The sequence below is a fragment of the Polypterus senegalus genome, chromosome 6 (genome assembly GCF_016835505.1).
Source record: "Polypterus senegalus isolate Bchr_013 chromosome 6, ASM1683550v1, whole genome shotgun sequence".
NCBI lineage: Eukaryota > Metazoa > Chordata > Cladistia > Polypteriformes > Polypteridae > Polypterus > Polypterus senegalus.
Genome location: NC_053159.1, coordinates 14,995,455 through 15,015,564, shown reverse-complemented (window position 1 = coordinate 15,015,564; position 20,110 = coordinate 14,995,455). Strand labels below are relative to the sequence as shown.

At 37.8% G+C, this 20,110-nt stretch overlaps 1 protein-coding gene across 5 annotated transcripts in view; it reads right to left on the bottom strand.

The window, feature by feature from the left end:
* vps13d (vacuolar protein sorting 13 homolog D) overlaps positions 1-20,110 on the bottom strand; it is a 192,292-nt gene that overhangs the window by 113,519 nt on the left and 58,663 nt on the right. For 4 of the 5 annotated variants that reach the window (XM_039755421.1, XM_039755423.1, XM_039755424.1 and 1 more), the window contains exons 20-28: positions 17,022-17,173; positions 12,310-13,395; positions 12,012-12,102; positions 9,392-9,518; positions 8,820-9,000; positions 8,068-8,292; positions 1,334-1,538; positions 386-587; positions 68-239 (exon numbers count right to left, since the gene is read on the bottom strand). In XM_039755421.1, coding sequence (XP_039611355.1) covers positions 68-239; positions 386-587; positions 1,334-1,538; positions 8,068-8,292; positions 8,820-9,000; positions 9,392-9,518; positions 12,012-12,102; positions 12,310-13,395; positions 17,022-17,173 — 2,441 coding nt within the window. The remainder of the gene's footprint in view (positions 1-67; positions 240-385; positions 588-1,333; positions 1,539-8,067; positions 8,293-8,819; positions 9,001-9,391; positions 9,519-12,011; positions 12,103-12,309; positions 13,396-17,021; positions 17,174-20,110) is intronic. The other variant, XM_039755422.1, reaches the window with a different exon arrangement.

Genomic DNA, 20,110 nt, shown 5'->3' with positions numbered 1-20,110 from the left:
TGTACACTAATTATTACTATTATTATTAGTACTATATGTAGCCTTTTCTTTAATGGTACTTCCTTACATAGCTCTTTGGATCCTGTAGATTATATGGTCTCAGAAACTCCTCCACTGGCTCACCCAAATTGTTCTCTAAAAGACCACGAATCAGCTTGTATCGTTCCAGGTCTAAAGAGCAGTGCACTGATGACAGGCTTCCATGGATTGTCATGTCTGGAACAGCGTGACTTATCTCCCTTTTGTTGACGTATTTTACAAGAACAGGAAACAAAACAGAAACAAATATCAAAAGTTGATATCTAAAAGATGGTAAAATGATTTATGAATTAAATGGAAGTGGGTATTGATCTATTAAACAATAAAAAAAACCCTCATGACTCACTTGTCTAGGTTCCTCTCAACCTGCAGTTTGAGTCTGCAGCGCTCCTTTAGCAAGTTGCTCCCTGTACGTTGCACAGAGTAGGAAGGATAGATCAGATCCATATCGCCTTCCACTCCACTCCCTCTGGAGAGCCTCTCCCCTGCAAAAATGTCCATTTCATGCAGGTCCAGTGAAATACAGTCGAGCAAGCACAAGTGATGCTCTGAAAAACAATAATCCAGGCAAAAGTCATTAAAACTAAATTCCAGTTTAATTACCATTTTAAACAGAACAGTAGATATGTTTCAATTAATTGGTTCTGGTATACAGAAGTTCTGGGTGTAGTTTCTAAAAAAAAACAAAAATGATGCAACAGAACGGTCAGTAATGTTACCAACATTCTTACTTCAATTCTTAGCACAGTTACATCTGACCATGAAGTAAGATCAAATAAGGTGTGCACATAAATCAACATAGCAATTGGAAAACCCAAAAAACTAAAATAACATTTACTTTTATAGCACATTTTTATAAACAAGATGTACTTTATAAGATGTCTAAGAAATAGCTAACAGAAAAGAAAAATAAATTAAATTTAAAAAGAATGATGGACAAATTAACAGAAAAGAAATCAATACACACTTATGTAAAATTGATACATATAGCTAGTAGAAATTTATTAACAAACTTGCGTTGAAAAAGAACAGTCGAAACCAACAAGATATACACCGTTTATCTAAAAACACTCTTTTTGTTCCTGGCTGTCTATAACAATTACATTAAGAAGAAACTTTAACAAACATAAATGGAAAAACAATTTGCCTAAGGAGCAAGATTATCCAAAATGTTTATCCGATTTATAAAGATATGTGAAATAGACAGAAGACATATTTCTTACATAATGAAAACACAGTAACATAACATCTGTTGTATCTATTTTCCTTCTATCAAACACCATCAAAAACCCACCTGGACTGTCAAAGTTATCTGCTGCTGTCAAACTTCCAAGCAACCTTTGGGGTCGGTTTAGTATAAAGGATGAATCCTCTTTAATGGAGCAACTTGTATCTTTACTTTCTCTTGAAGGAAATTTTCGTGAAGTGACATCTTCTTTCGGCTCTTTATTTACTCCGTCCTGGGGTGTACGGCTCTGGAAACCATTTGTTCCACAATCCTGAACATAAAGGTGTCAGTGTTTTTGATTTTGGCCAGAAAGGACAGATCATGTCAGAAACTGTGGAAAATCTGCACTTCTGCTCATTACAATATTACACAATAAATTGCATTTTGTATTGTCTTTAATTTTGTGTATGTTATGTTGTAATTGGAAAGCTATTGTTATGCAGTTCTGCTATCCCTTTTCGCTGTTGCTCTTAACATCTGCAGACTGAGATCAGTTCAATGGTTCCTTCAATTTTTCCCTGGTGAAAAAAAGGACTGTACTGATGAAAGATGAAGTCTCCGCCATTGAACCTTGCATTGCCTCACCTTCACCTTCCCCATCCCCATCCCACAGCACTTGCCTTATTGTCTCATGACATATAAACAATTGGTATTTATTAATTCTCATCCACAAGCAAGAGATAAAATATGTACAAATATATTGTAAGTTTATTAAAATTGCATACTATAATTACACATGCACTAAACCAATCTTTTTTTGCAATGCACATTAGTATACAGGATAATCTGCATGGGTCCTTAAGGCCTTCATATCTTATGATGGCACTGGAAAGGCTTAATCTGATTTCTGGTATAATTTATTTTCTTATCTCATAGTCTCAATGACAGGTAAAAGTTCAATCTTCTATTTAACAATAAGACACGATCCAATAGTTGTGCCAGATTAAGAATTGAAAAGAAACAAGATATAACTACTAAACAAGGTAACCTGTACTGATGAAAGTGACATACATTTCTTATAATGAACTGATTCATGATGCTTCCTGTGAAACTGATGGCTATCTAGGAGAGATAGACCAATTTTGTTTTTATGAAACTTTTTGCCATGTCATGTTTTTCATTAAGTGTAGAGTCACATTCTTAGCAACAGTCTTCATGTGATTTTAAACATCAGGCTGTAAACTCTATTTACTGTATTTAAATAAAAATACAAAGTATTTTCTAAGTATAGGCTTGACATGTCCCTCATGGAATTAATGTTCTTACATGTCAGCATTTTCAGGGATTCAGTTTTACTGGAAGATAGGAGGAACAGGTTCTTTGAAGACAATGATGTGGCATGAGAGTAAAGATGTAGTTTAGACATTGTGTGCTATGTTTGAGAACTTCTTTTAATTATATATCAATGACACAAGAAGGCCTTCTGTAGGCAAAATGTAGTCATTTTTCATGAAGCTTGACCACATTCAGCAATTTACTGCCAGCACTTTGACACACTGCACTGTTCCAAAATAGCTGTAAAAACAATGGCTTCTACTTGCTAGTGCATGCAGAATGTGGATTTCACTGAATAATGTTAAGAAAAGCCTTTACTATTAAGCAAGCTATTTTAGTAGGTTGTAATTTGTATGCTATCAAGCTCTTTTGACAGTCACATTCTTGTCTTGCAATTACCATTTACAATATTTTACTAAACTTACTTTAAAACCAAATGATTACAAAAGTAACAGCTGTCATAGCGTGGGTGTAATTAACTACTTTCTTAGTTTTTATTTTTAATGTGTGTTACTCAGTGATTAAACCAATAACTAGAATTAAATGCATAAAAGAAAATAAAAGGAAAAGACAGCATTTCAGAATAAATGTTGACCAGAGTATATAAATGCATATTTTCTCGCAGTGAAGCAGCAAAGAAATATCACACAGATGTCAGGCATATCAACTGAGGCAGAAAAAGTACAACATGCACCAAAAAAAAAAAGAACAACCACACCAAGCACATTTTGGTACCTTGAAAAATGTTGGATCCTTGTATGAACTCGCATGCAAAATTAAATTCTTTACATAAAAAAAACACAACATAAAAACTGTGTTAGTTAACTTATTAAAACAATGAGAAAATATCAAGTTTTATACTTCTTGTAAAATTATACATTCTGAAGATTAAAAGAAATAGTTAATGGAATCAAATGTGGATTGAAGGTTTAAAAATGATTTCAATATGATATTATACTCAATGGGCGGCACGGTGGCGCAGTGGTAGCGCTGCTGCCTCGCAGTTAGGAGACCCGGGTTCGCTTCCCGGTCCTCCCTGCGTGGAGTTTGCATGTTCTCCCGTGTCTGCGTGGGTTTTCTCCGGGCGCTCCGGTTTCCTCCCACAATCCAAAGACATGCAGGTTAGGTGGATTGGCGATTCTACATTGGCCCTAGTGTGTGCTTGGTGTGTCAGTGTGTGTGTGTGTGTCCTGTGGTGGGTTGGCACCCTGCCCAGGATTGGTTCCTGCCTTGTGCCCTGTGTTGGCTGGGATTGGCTCCAGCAGACCCCCGTGACCCTGTATTCGGATTCAGCGGGTTAGAAAATGGATGGATGGATGGATTATACTCAATGTGGTGCTACTGCAAGTGGGTATGTGTTTATAATAAGTATTTAATTTTGGACAATGCAGGCAAAACTGGCACACTTAAAATTTTGTATATAATATCTAAGTTTTGTATTAATATCAAAAGAATTACTAGGGAGAACATAATATATATTACACCCACACAATTTATTCAGTCTTTTTTCACATCAGCATATTCATATCTACAGTTGCCCTTCCCGTTTCTTTCCGGACCATGTACTTCATTACTAACTCAAATCCTTGCTTTCACTCAGTTACTTGTAACCATTCATTGTTTCACTTTCCTCTCAGTGAATCTGGAATGCTACACAGGTTTAAGCCATACTTATCCAAGTGGCCATCTGTGTTCTCATGGAAAGCCATATTGCCTTCTTCTCAGAAACACTCTACGGTTGAGGCTGGGATCTCTTTTCCATTTACATTTGTTTTCGATATACTTTCACAACCTCTTTTAGCTGATTTTTCTAGCCACGTACAGATAATGTCTAGATCTTCCTGTCATTTGCCTCTTTCAGTATTTAAATTGTTAGCCCAGACATTTAACTTCCTCTTAGCACTGTTATTCTGAAATTAAAATCAAAAACCCTATATTTAACCCCACAACTCTGAAATTCTTGCTGCTACCTTCTGCTTTTCCATCCACATACTGTATACTTCACTCAATATTGCTCTAGATCAGTGTTTCTCAACCTTTTTGGTGTCACGACACACTAATTCCCCATGTAAGTGATCACCAAGTGTGGGGAAAGGGGGGAAGGTGCCTCCCTGGGTGAATCGACCACAGATGCCGCTTTACCCTTGGTGAATCAAAAATGATCATCATTGTGGATTGGTTTCCTCCTTAACAAATCAAAAATAATCATCATAGCGGGTTGGTTTCCCCTTTAAAGAATCGAGCATGATCGTCGGAGCGGGTTGAAGCCCACCTTGATGAATCAAGAGCGACTGTCAGACACGGTTGAGGGTGCAGAGTACCAACTGGCGGTAGCTCACGAGCCAAAAGAGGGTAACAACCCAGTGGTTAAGAAACTCTAGATGGTATCACTCACCCTTTGTCTTCGGCTATCGTATGGAAACTCTTGACGTACAGCAGCATGATACTATTGCCTGCACTCAAAACATTTTCAGTACATCATTTTTCCCATTCACAAAATATATCCCTTTCTCATTACTTTTGTTACTTCATTTCTTGTTCATACTAATGCTGTCTCTACATAGGCTGAACTAGATAAATGTCCCACTAGCATGGATCATTGAAAAAGCTAGTCGACCTTTCTGACTGATCCAAAAAATGTGCTGTCCACTTGATGTATTCTGCCCCTCAGTATATTTATACTCACACTACTACTATACTGTTCACACTTCTTTGTCTGCCAACTCATGTTAGGTGATTCGACCCTACAATGATAAGCTCCTCAATATCTATATATTTCCACATCTCTATATTACTGAGAAAATTGCAGCCCCAGTTTAAAAAAAAAAAAAAAAAGTACTTTTTTTAGATTCCACAACGCTACAAATTAACCTTATGAATATTCATAATTGTATGCCTGACCTGTGCATAGAATACCACACAATTCTAACAAAAGGGGCTCATGCTGATCAACATCAAAATTACAATGGAAACGTCCCATCTGAAAGCAATAACTTACTTATTCCTTCGCTATAATATCTGAGCAATCTTAACTAAACAGAACACAAAGGAAAAAGAAGAGTGTATTGCTCCAATAAAACATAGACAGATAAAATAAACGCTATAAACATAAATGATATCAAACAAACTCACTCCCCTACACCCCAAAACAGTATATACTCTGAAGCACACAAGAAAAATGGACAAAAAGACTAGAGATGTACTAATTGTACTGGCCTATTAGAAAATGCTACAGTCAGCTATCAGCCAGTTGTTTGAAATAAGCAGATATTTCTTACTGATTATTCGGGTTTCAAAAACATTTTCCCATGATGCTTCTGGAATGAAACTTTGCAGGTGGTACAAAATAATGTCTGTGGTGTGGGCTCACTTTAGTGATTGCGCAGATGACACCAGAAATGCTATATGCAAACTCTGCTCTGTGAAAATTTAACAAGGGGGGAATACTGGTAAAATCTACACTATGACCAGTCTGATTGCTCACACAGAAAGACACAAAGGCAAGACACACTAAGAAACATGACGAGTTTCTGTAAAGCAAATCTGCTTCAGTCAAGAGCACTCAAGTTAAAGTGCTGGCCAAGAATAGCGGAACTCCTTCAATAGCACAAGCACGTGATAGGCGAAATAAAATCAATTCAGACAGTGCAAAAGTTCCAAGTACTACTCAGTACATAATGGAATTCAGAGATTCAGAAACTAGTGAATTTAAAACAAAATAGTTACTGGAAATGTGTAACTGAGAGCAGTTACGTACAAAATATTTAACTCAGAGACTTTATATCTTATTACGCTAATGTTAATGTTACCTACACTGAATTAAAAGTGACTGACCAGTGACTTAAAATGAGAGGAGTTAAGTTACAAAACAGAGACTGTTTTTGTTCATTTGTATGCCAACAATTGGTATCATTTTCATATCAGAAAATAAATGCACTTTGTTTTTTAATATTTTGCAAATGACACTTATTATACTTTCACAAATGTCAGCAGATCCGCCAAACACTTTTTTTTTGTTTCGTTTTCCCAAATAATCAGCTGAAATTTTCACACCACTCCATCACTAAAAAAGACTAAGCACCCATCTATCTATAATGATGAACTGATATACAGGGCATAAACTCGAAGGAAAAAGTGAAGCAAGCGATATTGTTCAATTCATTAAGAAGAATGAGGCGTGTGTCCCATAATTGTTTCTGAAGGGACTTGGAGTCAAGATCGCCTTAGCTCATTTTAGAACTAAACAGCATTTACCTTTTTTCTCTCATGAAAGCTATTTTAAATACTTAAAGTACACACGCACCTTAACAAAAAGATAAATGTCTGTTTGTCCGTCAGTTTGATATGTCACTGTCATTTGAAAGACGGCGCATCATAAACATTTTTATTAATAAAATGCACTGCATTTGTCATTCCAATAGATGACATTTATAGTAATGCATTTTATTACTACATGTGTTATAAAATACTTTCCAACAGATGGTGCAATGTAAATGTTAAAACTAAGGTCTACATTGGTTGCTTAGATTTCAATCCATCTTAGAGAGGTAGGATAGCTAGTGATGATACAACTGTTCAAAGCTGCCTTGCTTTGAATTAATTAAAAAAAATTATCTAAATTTTAAATGTAATTATTTTAAGTAAAAGGAAACAGGAATGAAGTATTACCATCAATACATTGCAGCAATGGTTCATGACATGTTAACTTTTTCATCTATATTGGCTAAAACTGGTTTAAAAATGCAACACTGATCACCAGAATATTCTAATTTTGTATGGCTGAAGTTTAAAAATGTATGGATTTATGGTCGGGCGGCATGGTGGCGCAGTGTTGGCGCTGCTGCCTCGCAGTTAGGAGACCTGGGTTCGCTTCCCGGGTCCTCCCTGCGTGGAGGTTGCATGTTCTCCCCGTATCTGCGGGGGTTTCCTCCGGGCGCTCCGGTTTCCTCCCACAATCCAAAGACATGCAGCTTAGGTGGATTGGCGATTCTAATTCGGCCCTAGTGTGTGCTTGGTGTGTGGGTGTGTTCGTGTGTATCCTGCGGTGGGTTGGCACCCTGCCCAGGATTGGTTCCTGCCTTGTGCCCTGTGTTGGCTGGGATTGGCTCCAGCAGACCTCCGTGACCCTGTGTTCGGATTCAACGGGTTGGAAAATGGATGGATGGATGGATTTATGGTCAATTTGTAAGTAGAACAAACGAGGAAAACAGACAGTAAGATGTCTGCCGCCACTACTTGTTCTTTAGTGTAACATGTAAAGATACACTGGACTTCATCAATGCCAGTGATACTACATGAAAGAAGGGCAGCAAGGAAACAAATTATATAAGAAAAATGTTTTTTCATTTTTATACCTGATTAATTTTATGTGTTTAAAAAGAAACTTATTATTAGTTTGATTGGTGAAATTCGCAGAGTCTGTTTCAGATTGTTATTCAAATCACACATGCCAATTAATGTGTTTAGTGTACAGAAGAAAGTAAAGCCAACCAGTACTGACAGAGCTTGAATGAATGAAGACTCACCAAAGAAGGAAAAAAGGAATGAGCCATGGTAAGTTTCTCTACCTTGTCCCGCAGTGAGAAGGTACCCTTTGCACCAGCATTTAGAAACTTGTTGCACACCCGCAGCTTGCCCAAGTTTGCAACTATGAGGTGATGAGAATGGGCACTTTCAGGAATCAGGATAACAGGGGCGCCTGCCTCAATATCCAACAAAATTCGTGCTGCTCGTTGAGGCCGTTCTCGTACCTGTATAAAACCAAAAAACAAATGTCGATGTTTGTATTTATTGCTGAGCACTATAAGTACCCAAGATTCATCGTGCAACTCTGTTGTTGGTAAAGACACTGGTGAAGTGTACAGTGATAAAGCCTGTCATCTCTAAGAAAAAAAAAGAAAAAGAAAAAAAACCTAGGAATACCAGTGCATTTATCAACATGCACCATCAGAAAATGGACATGAGAAAACTTCAAAAGGTTAAGACAACCCTGCCTTTTATATTTTAAGCGTGGCATGCAAATCTACATTCTGACTTCTTTAAGCAACGTTTCTAGCATGGAAAGAAACAAAAGGAAAACTTAGCAGGTGTTGTGCTCAGATGAAACAGACTAATATAATTTGGCCCGTGTGGAGCAAAAGGAAGAAGAGGACTGGGTGAAGAGCTGCACCAAGATAGCACTTACTGACTGTCAAAGAGAAACTTAAATTGGATGAACTTTTGAAGGACTGATTGTGTGACACAGAAATAAATGAACAAAGACAGAATTTCAACTCACAGCCTGGCCCTGCACAGCAGCTCGCTGTCTGCCAAGAACATCCTGCAGCTGTGTAAAATGCTGGATAAATGCAACCAATTCAGACTGGAAGCGCTGGGTGTGCACATATTGGACTGAAGCCATTTGTAATTTGACTTTCATATCATATGCGCGAGTGCAATAGGGGTCAGGTTCACCATATCTACAGAGAAAAACAATGCAGAATAATTAGCAGAGCCAGAGTAAAGTGAAAAGAATCAATGGACAGGATTTCATTTTGAATAAATACTACAAAGTTTAATGTTCTATATTATATACTGTACCTATTATACAACAATCAATAGTGTCATAAGTGACTTGATTAAAACATAAAAACCAATCAAACCTTGTGCATATACAGTATATGATATTTATTCAATACCCAAAATGTCAAGAAACCAGAATGCTTTGTGAAACAATACTAGAATATAGGCCCTCAGTGCGGTCTAGAGATAATAGCAGTGTAAACATCAAGGAACAGAACCCAACTATATGAAAAATGTCATGCTATCTTGTCAGTCACAATGCAAAGAAAGCCAAAACTGGAGGATTACTTGTAGATGTCGAAGTTCAGGGCTTCCCCTCCTCGTGTGATAAATCTCTCTCGATATAGTTCTCCGTGAGGAGTCAAGTCACTAAGAGACAGATTTCCTAAAGAACCCTGTAGTGAAAGGTTTCCATCTGAAATAAATAAATAAATAAAAAGATATGTTTTACAGCACCGTTGTGACACAAAAGGAGCTTTAGGCTTGACCAAGGTTGAGAATTTCCTGCCACTGAATCATTAAGAATATGATTACCCAAGATCAATTCTTCAATGATGTAGCCTCAATTAAGATGAAATGTTTTATCTGGGAGATACTGTTGAATCTATTGGTAACAGTCACTAAACCCATAAAATAAGCATAAGCTCAAATTAATCCAGCCAATATATAGTCTGTTAATGCAAATTAAAGAGTTAAAGATGCTAAGATTTGCAATGGGTGTGACGAGGATGGATAGGATTAGAAATGAGGACATTAGAGGGTCAGCTCAAGTTGGAAGGTTGGGAGACAAAGTCAGAGAGGCGAGATTGCGTTGGTTTGGACATGTGCAGAGGAGAGATGTTGAGTATATAGGGAGAAGGGTGCTAAGGATGGAGCTGCCAGGGAAGAGGAAAAGAGAAAGGCCTAAGAGAAGGTCTAAGGATGTGGTGAGAGAGGACATACAGGTGATGGGTGTCACAGAGCAAGATGCAGAGGACAGGAAGATATGGAAAAAGATGATCTGCTGTGGTAACCCTAACCCTTAATGGGAGCAGGCGAAAGAAGAAGAAGATTGTACTGTTAATACAGTGTCGCACAGGAGTGACTGCAGAGTGTCTATACGTCTCTAGTCGTGGTAAGACAACCAACCGCAGTGCTAGGGTGATAGCGATTGCTAACCACTTCTCTTTCTTCCCTTCTGAACATGACGTCACTTCTGGTATAACCACAGTGGTTTTACCTCTTTCACTTCCAACGAGCATTCAGACCATGCTTGCTTAGCGTACAGGAATCCCAAATGAAGATGCAAGTTTCCAAATGGAAAGCACATGGGATGCAAATCATCCACCTTATCTTCAGCCTCTTTTTTCACTTCATTTCACTCCTTTGATTAAAAGGGGTAGTACCCAGCTGGTCCCCTGCCGTTCCTCATTTTTCTGTTCTCAATTATTAATAGATTTACAACAGGCATTTGACTCCAGACGTTCACTCACATAGAATTCACAAAACAGAATCAGACATAAATGCAGGCTGGCAAATTTTGGAACAATATTACTGTGAAAGAAAGGGTTTAATGAACAATTCATATAAAAATAGTTCAATTTGAAAGCCAGATGACTCTCACATTGTACAAACTCATTAGCCTGTGTTCATACTGAGGAAATTTATAAGAAATACTATCACTGCATGCACAAAACACACACAGACACTGGCGTCATTTTAGCAACACCAAATCCCCAAACCTTCATGTCTTTGGATGGAAAACTGAGCACACTGTGGAAACCCATCAAGAAAACATGCAAACTCCAGGCAGGGATCACAAGGGACGTGACTCCCTGCAAGACAGCAGCGCTACGGCTCTGCCACCGTGCCACCCCTATGTGTAATTATTAACAATATTCATTATTTAAACAGTTTACGATTTATCTGTAAAATGTAACATACTGTACATACTTTAATGCATTTCATCATGAACGTGATATCAAGTATAAATCTAAGAATTCTAAATGTGCAGAGAGCTGGAATTTAATGTGTTCGGTGTGGCGATCTATTGCTGCTTGCCGCTGCTGTCAGGTCAGGAGGAAATCCCAGAAGGGCATTGCGATTAACAACTGGGACGACGTTTATGACGATCTGCTTTAATGATAAAGTAAACTACGAGATTAAAGTAGACATTTCGAGTTTAAAGCAGAAATTTTCACTTTAATCACAAAATAGACCTTTTCAGTATGACCTTATTTTTTTTTTCTCTGTGGCTCAAACATGCCGCCATACATTCTGATGCTATTGTAAGGTACAAAAAAAAAAAAAAAAGATGGCACAGAAGATAGTATGTGAGACTTTTAAAATGTATTGTGTCCTTACTTTGGGGAATATGTGACGCTTGAATATAAAGGCAACATGAATACATTTGTATGTCAGCATTTTGCTTCACCTCATCGAACCATTCATCAAACATCAAAGCACGAACATCGATCTGCAAAGCGGCTGGAGTAGCAAGAAATTCAGGCTGGAATTCAGGGTTTGAATGTGGACAGTTATGATGATATTCTAGAAGAAGATGACATGACTATATTTGGATAAATGTATGTTGTTGTACATGAATAAATATAAGATATCCCCTGAAAACAAGCCCTATTGCATCTCTTAGAGCAAAAATTAATATACGACCCGGTCTTATTTTTCGAGAAACACGGTATTAGTTGTTTCAGTACATCAAGATTTGATACATCAAGCCTTACGAGATTTCTTTTTCATTTCTGATAAAATAACTACAAAAAAAAAATCAGTGATAATAAAAATATCTATGTGAGAATAAGGACACCCTCAACTTTGAAGTTGCTATCAGTTTTCACATTACCAATTCAGGTAAAATCTTGTAATGTTTATGAGTCTAACAGGAGGCAAGGCTATTTAAATGCTTACTTACCGAACATTTTCAAATAGGTAGTCAGTTTGGATACATTTGCCTTAGCCAGTTCATTGGACTTTTTACTAAGTACAAGAGAAAGGGAATGAACCTAGAAAAAAGTATAAAGATGATTAGTGGTGATGGGACCAGGAACTACAAACATAAATTAATGAAAGACTAAAATGTACTGCAAAAATCAATGACTCAACAAATTAAACTTAAAAACAAAGGAAAGATAATAACTTGATTAAGCTAAGAAGAACATTATGATTATTTTTTTTAAAGTCTTGTAAAAAAAAAAAAAACAGAAAAGTACCTTGAGGTCAAGTTTTGTATTGACCTTATCAAGTAGAGCTTCCTCACTGCTGAAGTTATCTTCCACCAAGCCTACAGTATGGTCAAGCTGAGACAGATCTGGGACAGGGTAAGGTGATGCAGGAGTTGTTTTCAAACCATGGTTACTGGCGGTGGAACCAATTCCAAAGAAATCAAGAATAACTACCCAGGTCTGTAGAGTAATAAGGACATCAAGGCAATTGAAATCTACATCCACAGAGCGGCCAATTCTTTCATATCGGCTCTCAAATTCAGGATGGTGCTTGTCCACAAGAAGAACGTTGATGTGTACAAGAGACTCATCAAAGTCTGAGGGAGAAGTGAAGGTGCTGGAGTTATGTGTTGGAGAAGGTGGTGGAGTACTTGGACAAGCTGGCTCCTTTTTAAATTTTCCTGGCACACCTTGAGTATTAGAAGAATGTCTTTGATATAGTTGGAAGACATTTTGGGTCTCTTCAATTTGTGCTGGAAGGGAGCGAGGCATATCAGGAATCTGAGCATTGGATGAAGCAGGACAGGACTGGGATAAATACTCTTTTGGTGTGAAGGTGGAGGGTTTTGGTGCACCTCTTGACACCATGAGATGTTTATATTTTGAATCAGGATTTTTCTCCAGGAGATCTTCCATGAGGAGTGACTGTAATGTCAACTGAATTGCCAAAGTATGAGGGTGGTCTTTAGAAAACTCTCCTTCCAGATCCTGGAAGCACAGACTCACAAGCCCTTCTGAGCCCTGACTGAAATCTGTACTCAGTTGTACCTGAAGCTCAGAAACCTTGAAGCTGACATGGACCTGGGTGAAGGTGTCAGGCTCCTTTAATGGGGAGATAGGCTGGTGATGGTTAGGGCTTATAAACGAGGTTGAAAAGGAAGAATAGAGGTTTTCAGATGAAATATTATGCCTAAATATGCCCATTGAAGGACTGAAGTAAGATGATGATTTGGAGGATGGCGTGGGCGGAGGAGGAACTGGAGGCTCTGAAGGAGTTATACGTTGTTCTTCATTAAATGTGAGGTTATCCATGGTCTGCAATACTTGTTCATAAACTGCCTTTGCAAGAAAAACCTAAGCAATGAAGAAAAGTAGCCAATAATTAACATACTTTTTAACTTTCACGATACAGGGCTTGCACTATATCAAGAAGAAGAAGGGCTCTTGCACTCAAAGATCTTAAAATGGAACGGAGTAAAATTCAACACATTTAACATTTACATTAAATACAGATTGTGGCACGCAGCTGAGGGTGGTACCCAGCCGGGACACCAAGGAGGAACGGAGGAGGGCTTGCAACTCCTCCAGACCACGAGGGGGAAACCGCCCTGGTGGCTTTGGGGATCACGGGTACAGAGCTTTGAAGCTCAGCCCTGTAGGGGCCTGTGGTCACCACCAGGGGGCGCCCCGATGCCTACAGAGCCCTGGAAGAGGATCAGGGACATCGGGAGTGCTTCCGGGTGCAGAGCCAGTACTTCCGCCACACAGGGGAGTGCCGGTGGAAGATTGTCGAGAGGCACCTGGAGCACATCCGAGTGATTATAAAAGGGACCGCCTCCCTTCATTCGATGGCTGGAGTCGAGTGGAAGAGGACAGAGCTTGGAGGAGAGGAGTGGAGGCGGACCAGAAGAGGCATTGTGAGGCCTGGACTTTGGGGTGATTGGTGCTGTGTCACTGGGTTGTGCGTGTTCACCATTGTATACAGTATATTTGTAAAATAAACATGTATTGGGTGATACAACGATGTCTGTCTGTCTGTGTCCAGCCTGCTTACCACAAGATATACCACCAATACATTCATTTATTAATAAATTATACCTAAATTAAGAAGACAACAATGGAAAAAGGATATGGACAATTACTGCCATATCTGCATTCAAATCTACATTGTCATTGTTTTGAAAATCAGCTTTATAAAAGTAAAAAGTATGAATACAATCTGTACATGAAACACACATTAAAGGGAGTATTTGAGAAAACAAACTATAATCACAAGTTGTATGTAACATGGTGTGAATATTGATGAAGTAGACTGCTTTAAAAAGTTCTAAATGCCAGATCCAGTCTGCAGGCCTTGTGTTTGACCCTAAATGTGATGTGGGGAACACAGTTTAGAGTAGAGCTCTCAGTGGTATCTAACCTTTGTCAACAAACAGCTAATTAAGGATGTGGGAATAAAGGTGGCTGGCTATTCCAAAGGAGGGAGAGCTTTAAAAAATATCAGAACATATCCATTTTTGAATTTCTACAGCCACAAACAATGTAAGTTAAAGGCAACTGGTAAACTCACGTCAAGATTTGGAAGACCCAGAATAAAGTCATAGAATTGCTCATAAATTTATCACACACACAAATGTACAAAAAGAAAATATATCACTACAAAGGATAAGTAGGAAGGTTTAGCTGGGATCAGAATACTGTTCAACAGTGTAGCATTGTTTATAAAAAATTATGTGTGTGGAAGATCATAGAAGAAGTCTTGTATGTGTATGGAAGTTTTAGAAGAAACACCTTGCTAACTACTATGAACAATGGTGGTTCTCCTACATTGGGGAGGCGGCGGAAATGTGTGACAGCCAGTGGTACATGAAATTTGTGGTTTATAGAAGTGTCAACAACTACAGGAAGCTAAAGATCCTCAGGATATTTAAAGAAAGACAGTTATTAAAAATCAACCATGAAGTACTAACAGAAAGAAAAGGTTTTAGTGTGACCATCATAGACTTAAAAATAATTAAAGTCAACAAGGGTCATCTCAAAGATACAGTGGATGCAATGAAGGCCTAAGAGAATTTCTCATATAGTAGGGTTCTGTAAGGACAAGTACGGAGAAATTCTTAATGTAAGGAAAAAAAAAAAAGAATGTAAGAAAGTAAAAATTTGGCAAACTATAAGAACCATTTGGAAAGTATAAATTTTTCACAAACAGGGTGTTAACTTAGTACTGGCTGATAGGGCTCCCAAACTTTAGTACACATTACTTTCACTGTTTTATTTTCCCTGTTAATAAGGAAATTGCTTCATTAAAAGGATATTAAAATGTATTAATATGGAATTGAATGATCTGCGTTGGGCTGGCGCCCTGCCCGGGGTTTGTTTCCTGCCTTGCACCCTGTGTTGGCTGGGATTGGCTCCAATAGACCCCCGTGACCCAGTAGTTAGGATGTAGCGGGTTGGTGGATGAATGGATGGATGGATGGAATTGAACAATGAAACTCAAAAGACAGAAGAAAATCTAGGGAGAAGAAGTGACGCTTGAAACAAAATGAATGAGCTGTAGTGATGCTGATGAACATATTAAGTTAGCAAGTGAAGCAAAACTAGTGCAATTTTCTATGCTGTTATGTGCTAGGCTGGTAACATGACTTCAAGAGAGGCTCACTAAGATAACAAGCTAAGTAAAAAGGCAAGCTCATGTATGGGGCACTCTTTAGACCCCCTGGAGGTAGTAGCACAGGATAGAATTAAAACAAAATGGAGTGCCATTATAAACAATGCTGTGCATCCACTTTCAGACACACTAACACTGATGTCTTTCCTCCAACGAATTATTCAGCAAAAGCATGTCAAGAAACGCTCTAGGAACTCCTTTATACCAACAGCAATACGTCTGCATAATTCTTCACTGTGACTGACAAGTCATAAGTTTTCTTTTCTTTCATTTTTGTTTTTTTCTTCCTTGTGTAGTCATTCGTGTGTGTGTTCAGACCATAGTGTGCGCGTATATATTTTGGTATGTGCATATGTACAGTAGTTATCTATTTATTGATTTAAAGAGCTTCTGTGAAAACCCAAATTTCCCCCTTGGGGAAAATGAAGTTTGCTTGTTGACTCGTTCAATCTATCTATCTCTCTCTTTCTCTGTCTCCATACTTTTACTTGTGCTTAAGATAAAGCATAAAAGAACTACATCGGTTTATTTAAATTAATATTACAAGGTATTTCAAATAAATGCTACTGAACCGTGTGCTCTTTGTTGCCGAGACGATTAAAAGAATTGAGTCAGTGATGGCATGGCTCTCAGTCAAATGATTTTGCATATAAGCTACCAAATAACAAAATATTCAAGGAATTTGCATTACGTAAAAAAAAAATCAGAGAGTTATCCAACCTGTGACAATTAAAAACAGCGAAGGTTTGTCTGGCCTGACTGATCTTAACAACTCAATGTATGTCTTAACTGAAAGGCGACGGCTGGTCTGCATCCTCCACTACACGGTTTTGAACCCCTACCTCAAACTCTCTCTCATGCTTCTTCTTATGCACTAAACAGAAAATGGCAATCTACATCCCTACTCTTTAAGCGGTACCCCTCGGCAACACTGCCCATTGATCCTGACAATACAGCTGCCCTAGTCTTTTGTTACTTTTAGGCTAGTGCCCAATGTAAGCCCATATTCTACACTCCTGCTACACACTATATACTACTCCCAAAAACATGCGACTTAAAACCTGCCATTTGAGAAATTATCCATTTGCACAATCATAAAAATAAGGCATCTGATCTATATTCAGTCACATGAAAAAGGGTAAGGTAAGGATCAAAGTGGAAGAACTTTATTAATTGATTCTGTCAATGTCTGCATTCCAGGAATAGGTAACAGAGACACTGAAATGTATAATATAAGTGACTACAGGGCCAGCCTTCATCTGTTTTGACACTTGCAGCATGAACTGTGTAGATACGGCAAAATAAATACCTGCACAGGGTTAACAAACCTGCCCTCTATTCGTAGAAGGCTAGAACTGCGAAAGGATTGCTCTGCTTGAAGGTATGACAGGTCAGCTCTGTCATTAAGTCGGACTTTCTCCAAGTTGAACACGATGGTGTTGTCTTTCAAAATGTGAAATGCTAGAAGACAGAGAGAAAAATAAAAGAAAAATGATTAAAAGGCTACAGAGCCTAATATACAGTAGCATGTTAATTGCTACTCACAGTGTTAAAAAATTGGTCAACAGAGTGCCGTTTTAACTTGCTGCTAGGTACCTTGTACATATTTGTCAAGGTTATGAAATACTGTACACCTTGCAGTATGCAATTGTTTATTTGCTGAAAAATTCATATGGAATGGTAAACATCCACCATTAATTATTGCTGTTTAATCTAATTCAATTGTAAATGTGTCTTTAAAAGGATTTTTCACTACTTTTAGACTGACAGGTCTAATACAGACAACTGATAAGGGGGCTTACTATTATTTCTACAGAAATTATTAATGGCAGAATACGTTTTACTTTTAATTAAGATTTGTTTAAACCGTCATCTGCTTTTGCCGTCTCTGCATTGAAACCACAATATATTAATAATATGAACTCTGCTTTACAAAGCTGTGAATGGCTTAGAGAACCCATTTTGCACGGACTTCACAGATTTATTTTACTATTTTCCTCAGTTAATGATTTTTTTAGAGTACTGTTCATTATTACTATTATTATAAAAATTAAATATTTTTATTATTGTTTGTTTTTGGCAGACATCATACCCTAGAAGACTTAAATTATCTGGAAAGATTACACCTATTGACATAATGTACATACTCGCGTTTAAGTTCTCCCGCGTATAAGCCAGGGCTTCATTTTACCGTATAATTTCCGGTATTTCATAATGTCAGTCGTATGAGTTGAATGCAGAAAACGCACGCTATTGGTCCAAGAGATTATGATATGCTAATGCCCACCTGAGAGAGTAACCATGTTGCACACAGCCTTTGTTTATTCCAATGTATTGTGCCTACATGACCACACGGTAATACTATTCCAAAATGACGTTTGCGCTGTTTTGTGTTTTTTGTATCACACACCCTCATACACTTTTATCGTAAGAGCATTCCTTATCTATGATGGAGCGTTAAGAAAATATGAACCTGGTTTTCAATGAAAAGTCGTTGAAGTAGTGAAAGAAATTGGTAACTGTGCTGCTGCGACAAAAGGCAAAAAGATGTAAAAATAAATAAATAAATAAATAAATAAATAAATAAGGTGTCATCTTTTTAAACGGTGTGGTATATGGCTGGTCATTCATCCCGGCCAATAATCCCAGGCCACTAGATGGAGCCCTCCCTGCAGCATGGAGGTGCCCCGAATGCCAGCAGGGAATCATGGACAATAGAGTGTTTATTCACAGCCCTGCTGCATACCATGGGGGCCGCCAGAGGACACTGCAGGGAGGATCATCCGGGCTGAAGAAAAAAAGGAGTTTTCATCCGACTTGGAAGTGTTGCCAGTCACATGGATAGTGAGAAGAGAAACACTTCCGGGTCAAGAACTATAAAAAGGACTGTGGGAGATCCCAGCGTTGAGCTGAGTTGGGAGGAAGGGTGACAACGCGTCTGAGAGTGGAGGATTTGATTATTGATTGTGAATTGTGATTGTTTATAAGTATTCTGGAGTGGAGGATGCTTTGTGCACTTTATTATAATAAAGAGTCAACATTTTGGACTTTTATCTGGTGTCTGGCATCTGGTCTGAGGGTTCAAGGGGACAACAGCGCCCCCTGTCTGTCACAACAGGCGTACAAGTCAGGGTCTGATTTTAAAATCGATTTCTGAGGTTTCAAGACCCGACTTATACGCAATCAATCAATCAATCAACATTTATTTATATAGCACATTTTCATACAAAAAATGTAGCTCAACGTGCTTTACAAAATGAACAGAAAAATAGAAGACACAATAAAAAATAAACATAAGTCAACATTAATTAACATAGAATAAGTAAGGTCCGATGGCCAGGGTGGACAGAAAAAAAAAAAAAAAAAAAACTCCAAATGCTGGAGAAAAAAATAAAATCTGTAGGGGTTCCAGACCAAGAGACCGCCCAGTCCCCTCTGGGCAAAAAAGTTTTGAATGGGTTTTGTTTCACAATCCTCTCCAGGGTGCGGTTATCCCTATTGCTTCTACACTTTTTTCTACAACATCTTGTCCTTCCTTCGCCTCTCTATTAATGTGCTTGGACACAGAGCTCTGTGAACAGCTAGCCTCTTTAGCAATGACTTTTGTGTCTTGCCTTCCTTGTGCAAGGTGTCAATGGTCGTTTTTTGGACAACTGTCAAGTCAGCAGTCTTCCCCATGATTGTGTAGCCTACAGAACTAGACTGAGAGACCATTTAAAGGCTTTTGCAGGTATATATATATATATATATATATATATATATATATATATATATATATATACGTATATGTATATATATATATATATATATATATATGTATATATATACTGTATATATGTATATATATACTGTATATAAATATATATATATATGTATATATATATATATATATGCAAGTATATACGGTACTTTTTATTTTAAAATTGGATAACAGAGAGAGTCATTGACTTGTTCAAATTAATCTGAAGCGAGTACAAAACTGGTAACCTTAAGTAGAATGCAAAATACCATGGACAAGCATGATACATACTGTATTCATCTTCTAATGAAAGCAGGAGTCTACATTTTATACAATAAAAGCTGATGAAATGAAATATAATGTAACACTGTTCCATACGTTATATTACTTTTGTGACTGTTAAAAAATGTGTCATGGAACAAGGAAAGAGGTTTTATTTAGCTCCTGGGTAGCTTTTCCAGATCTTGAAAACCTGCTACCGAGAGAAGTTTTTAATTTAGTGGACACTTAAAAAACAATGAAAAGTTTCCCCTGCTTGTTAAAATGTTATTAGCTTTACTGTTCGTGCCATGTGATGGCGTACCCACTGCTTTTGAACAGCTCGTGGATACTTCACCTCCAGAGCTAGAGGAGTCCAAATCAAGATATGTTCGGGTTAA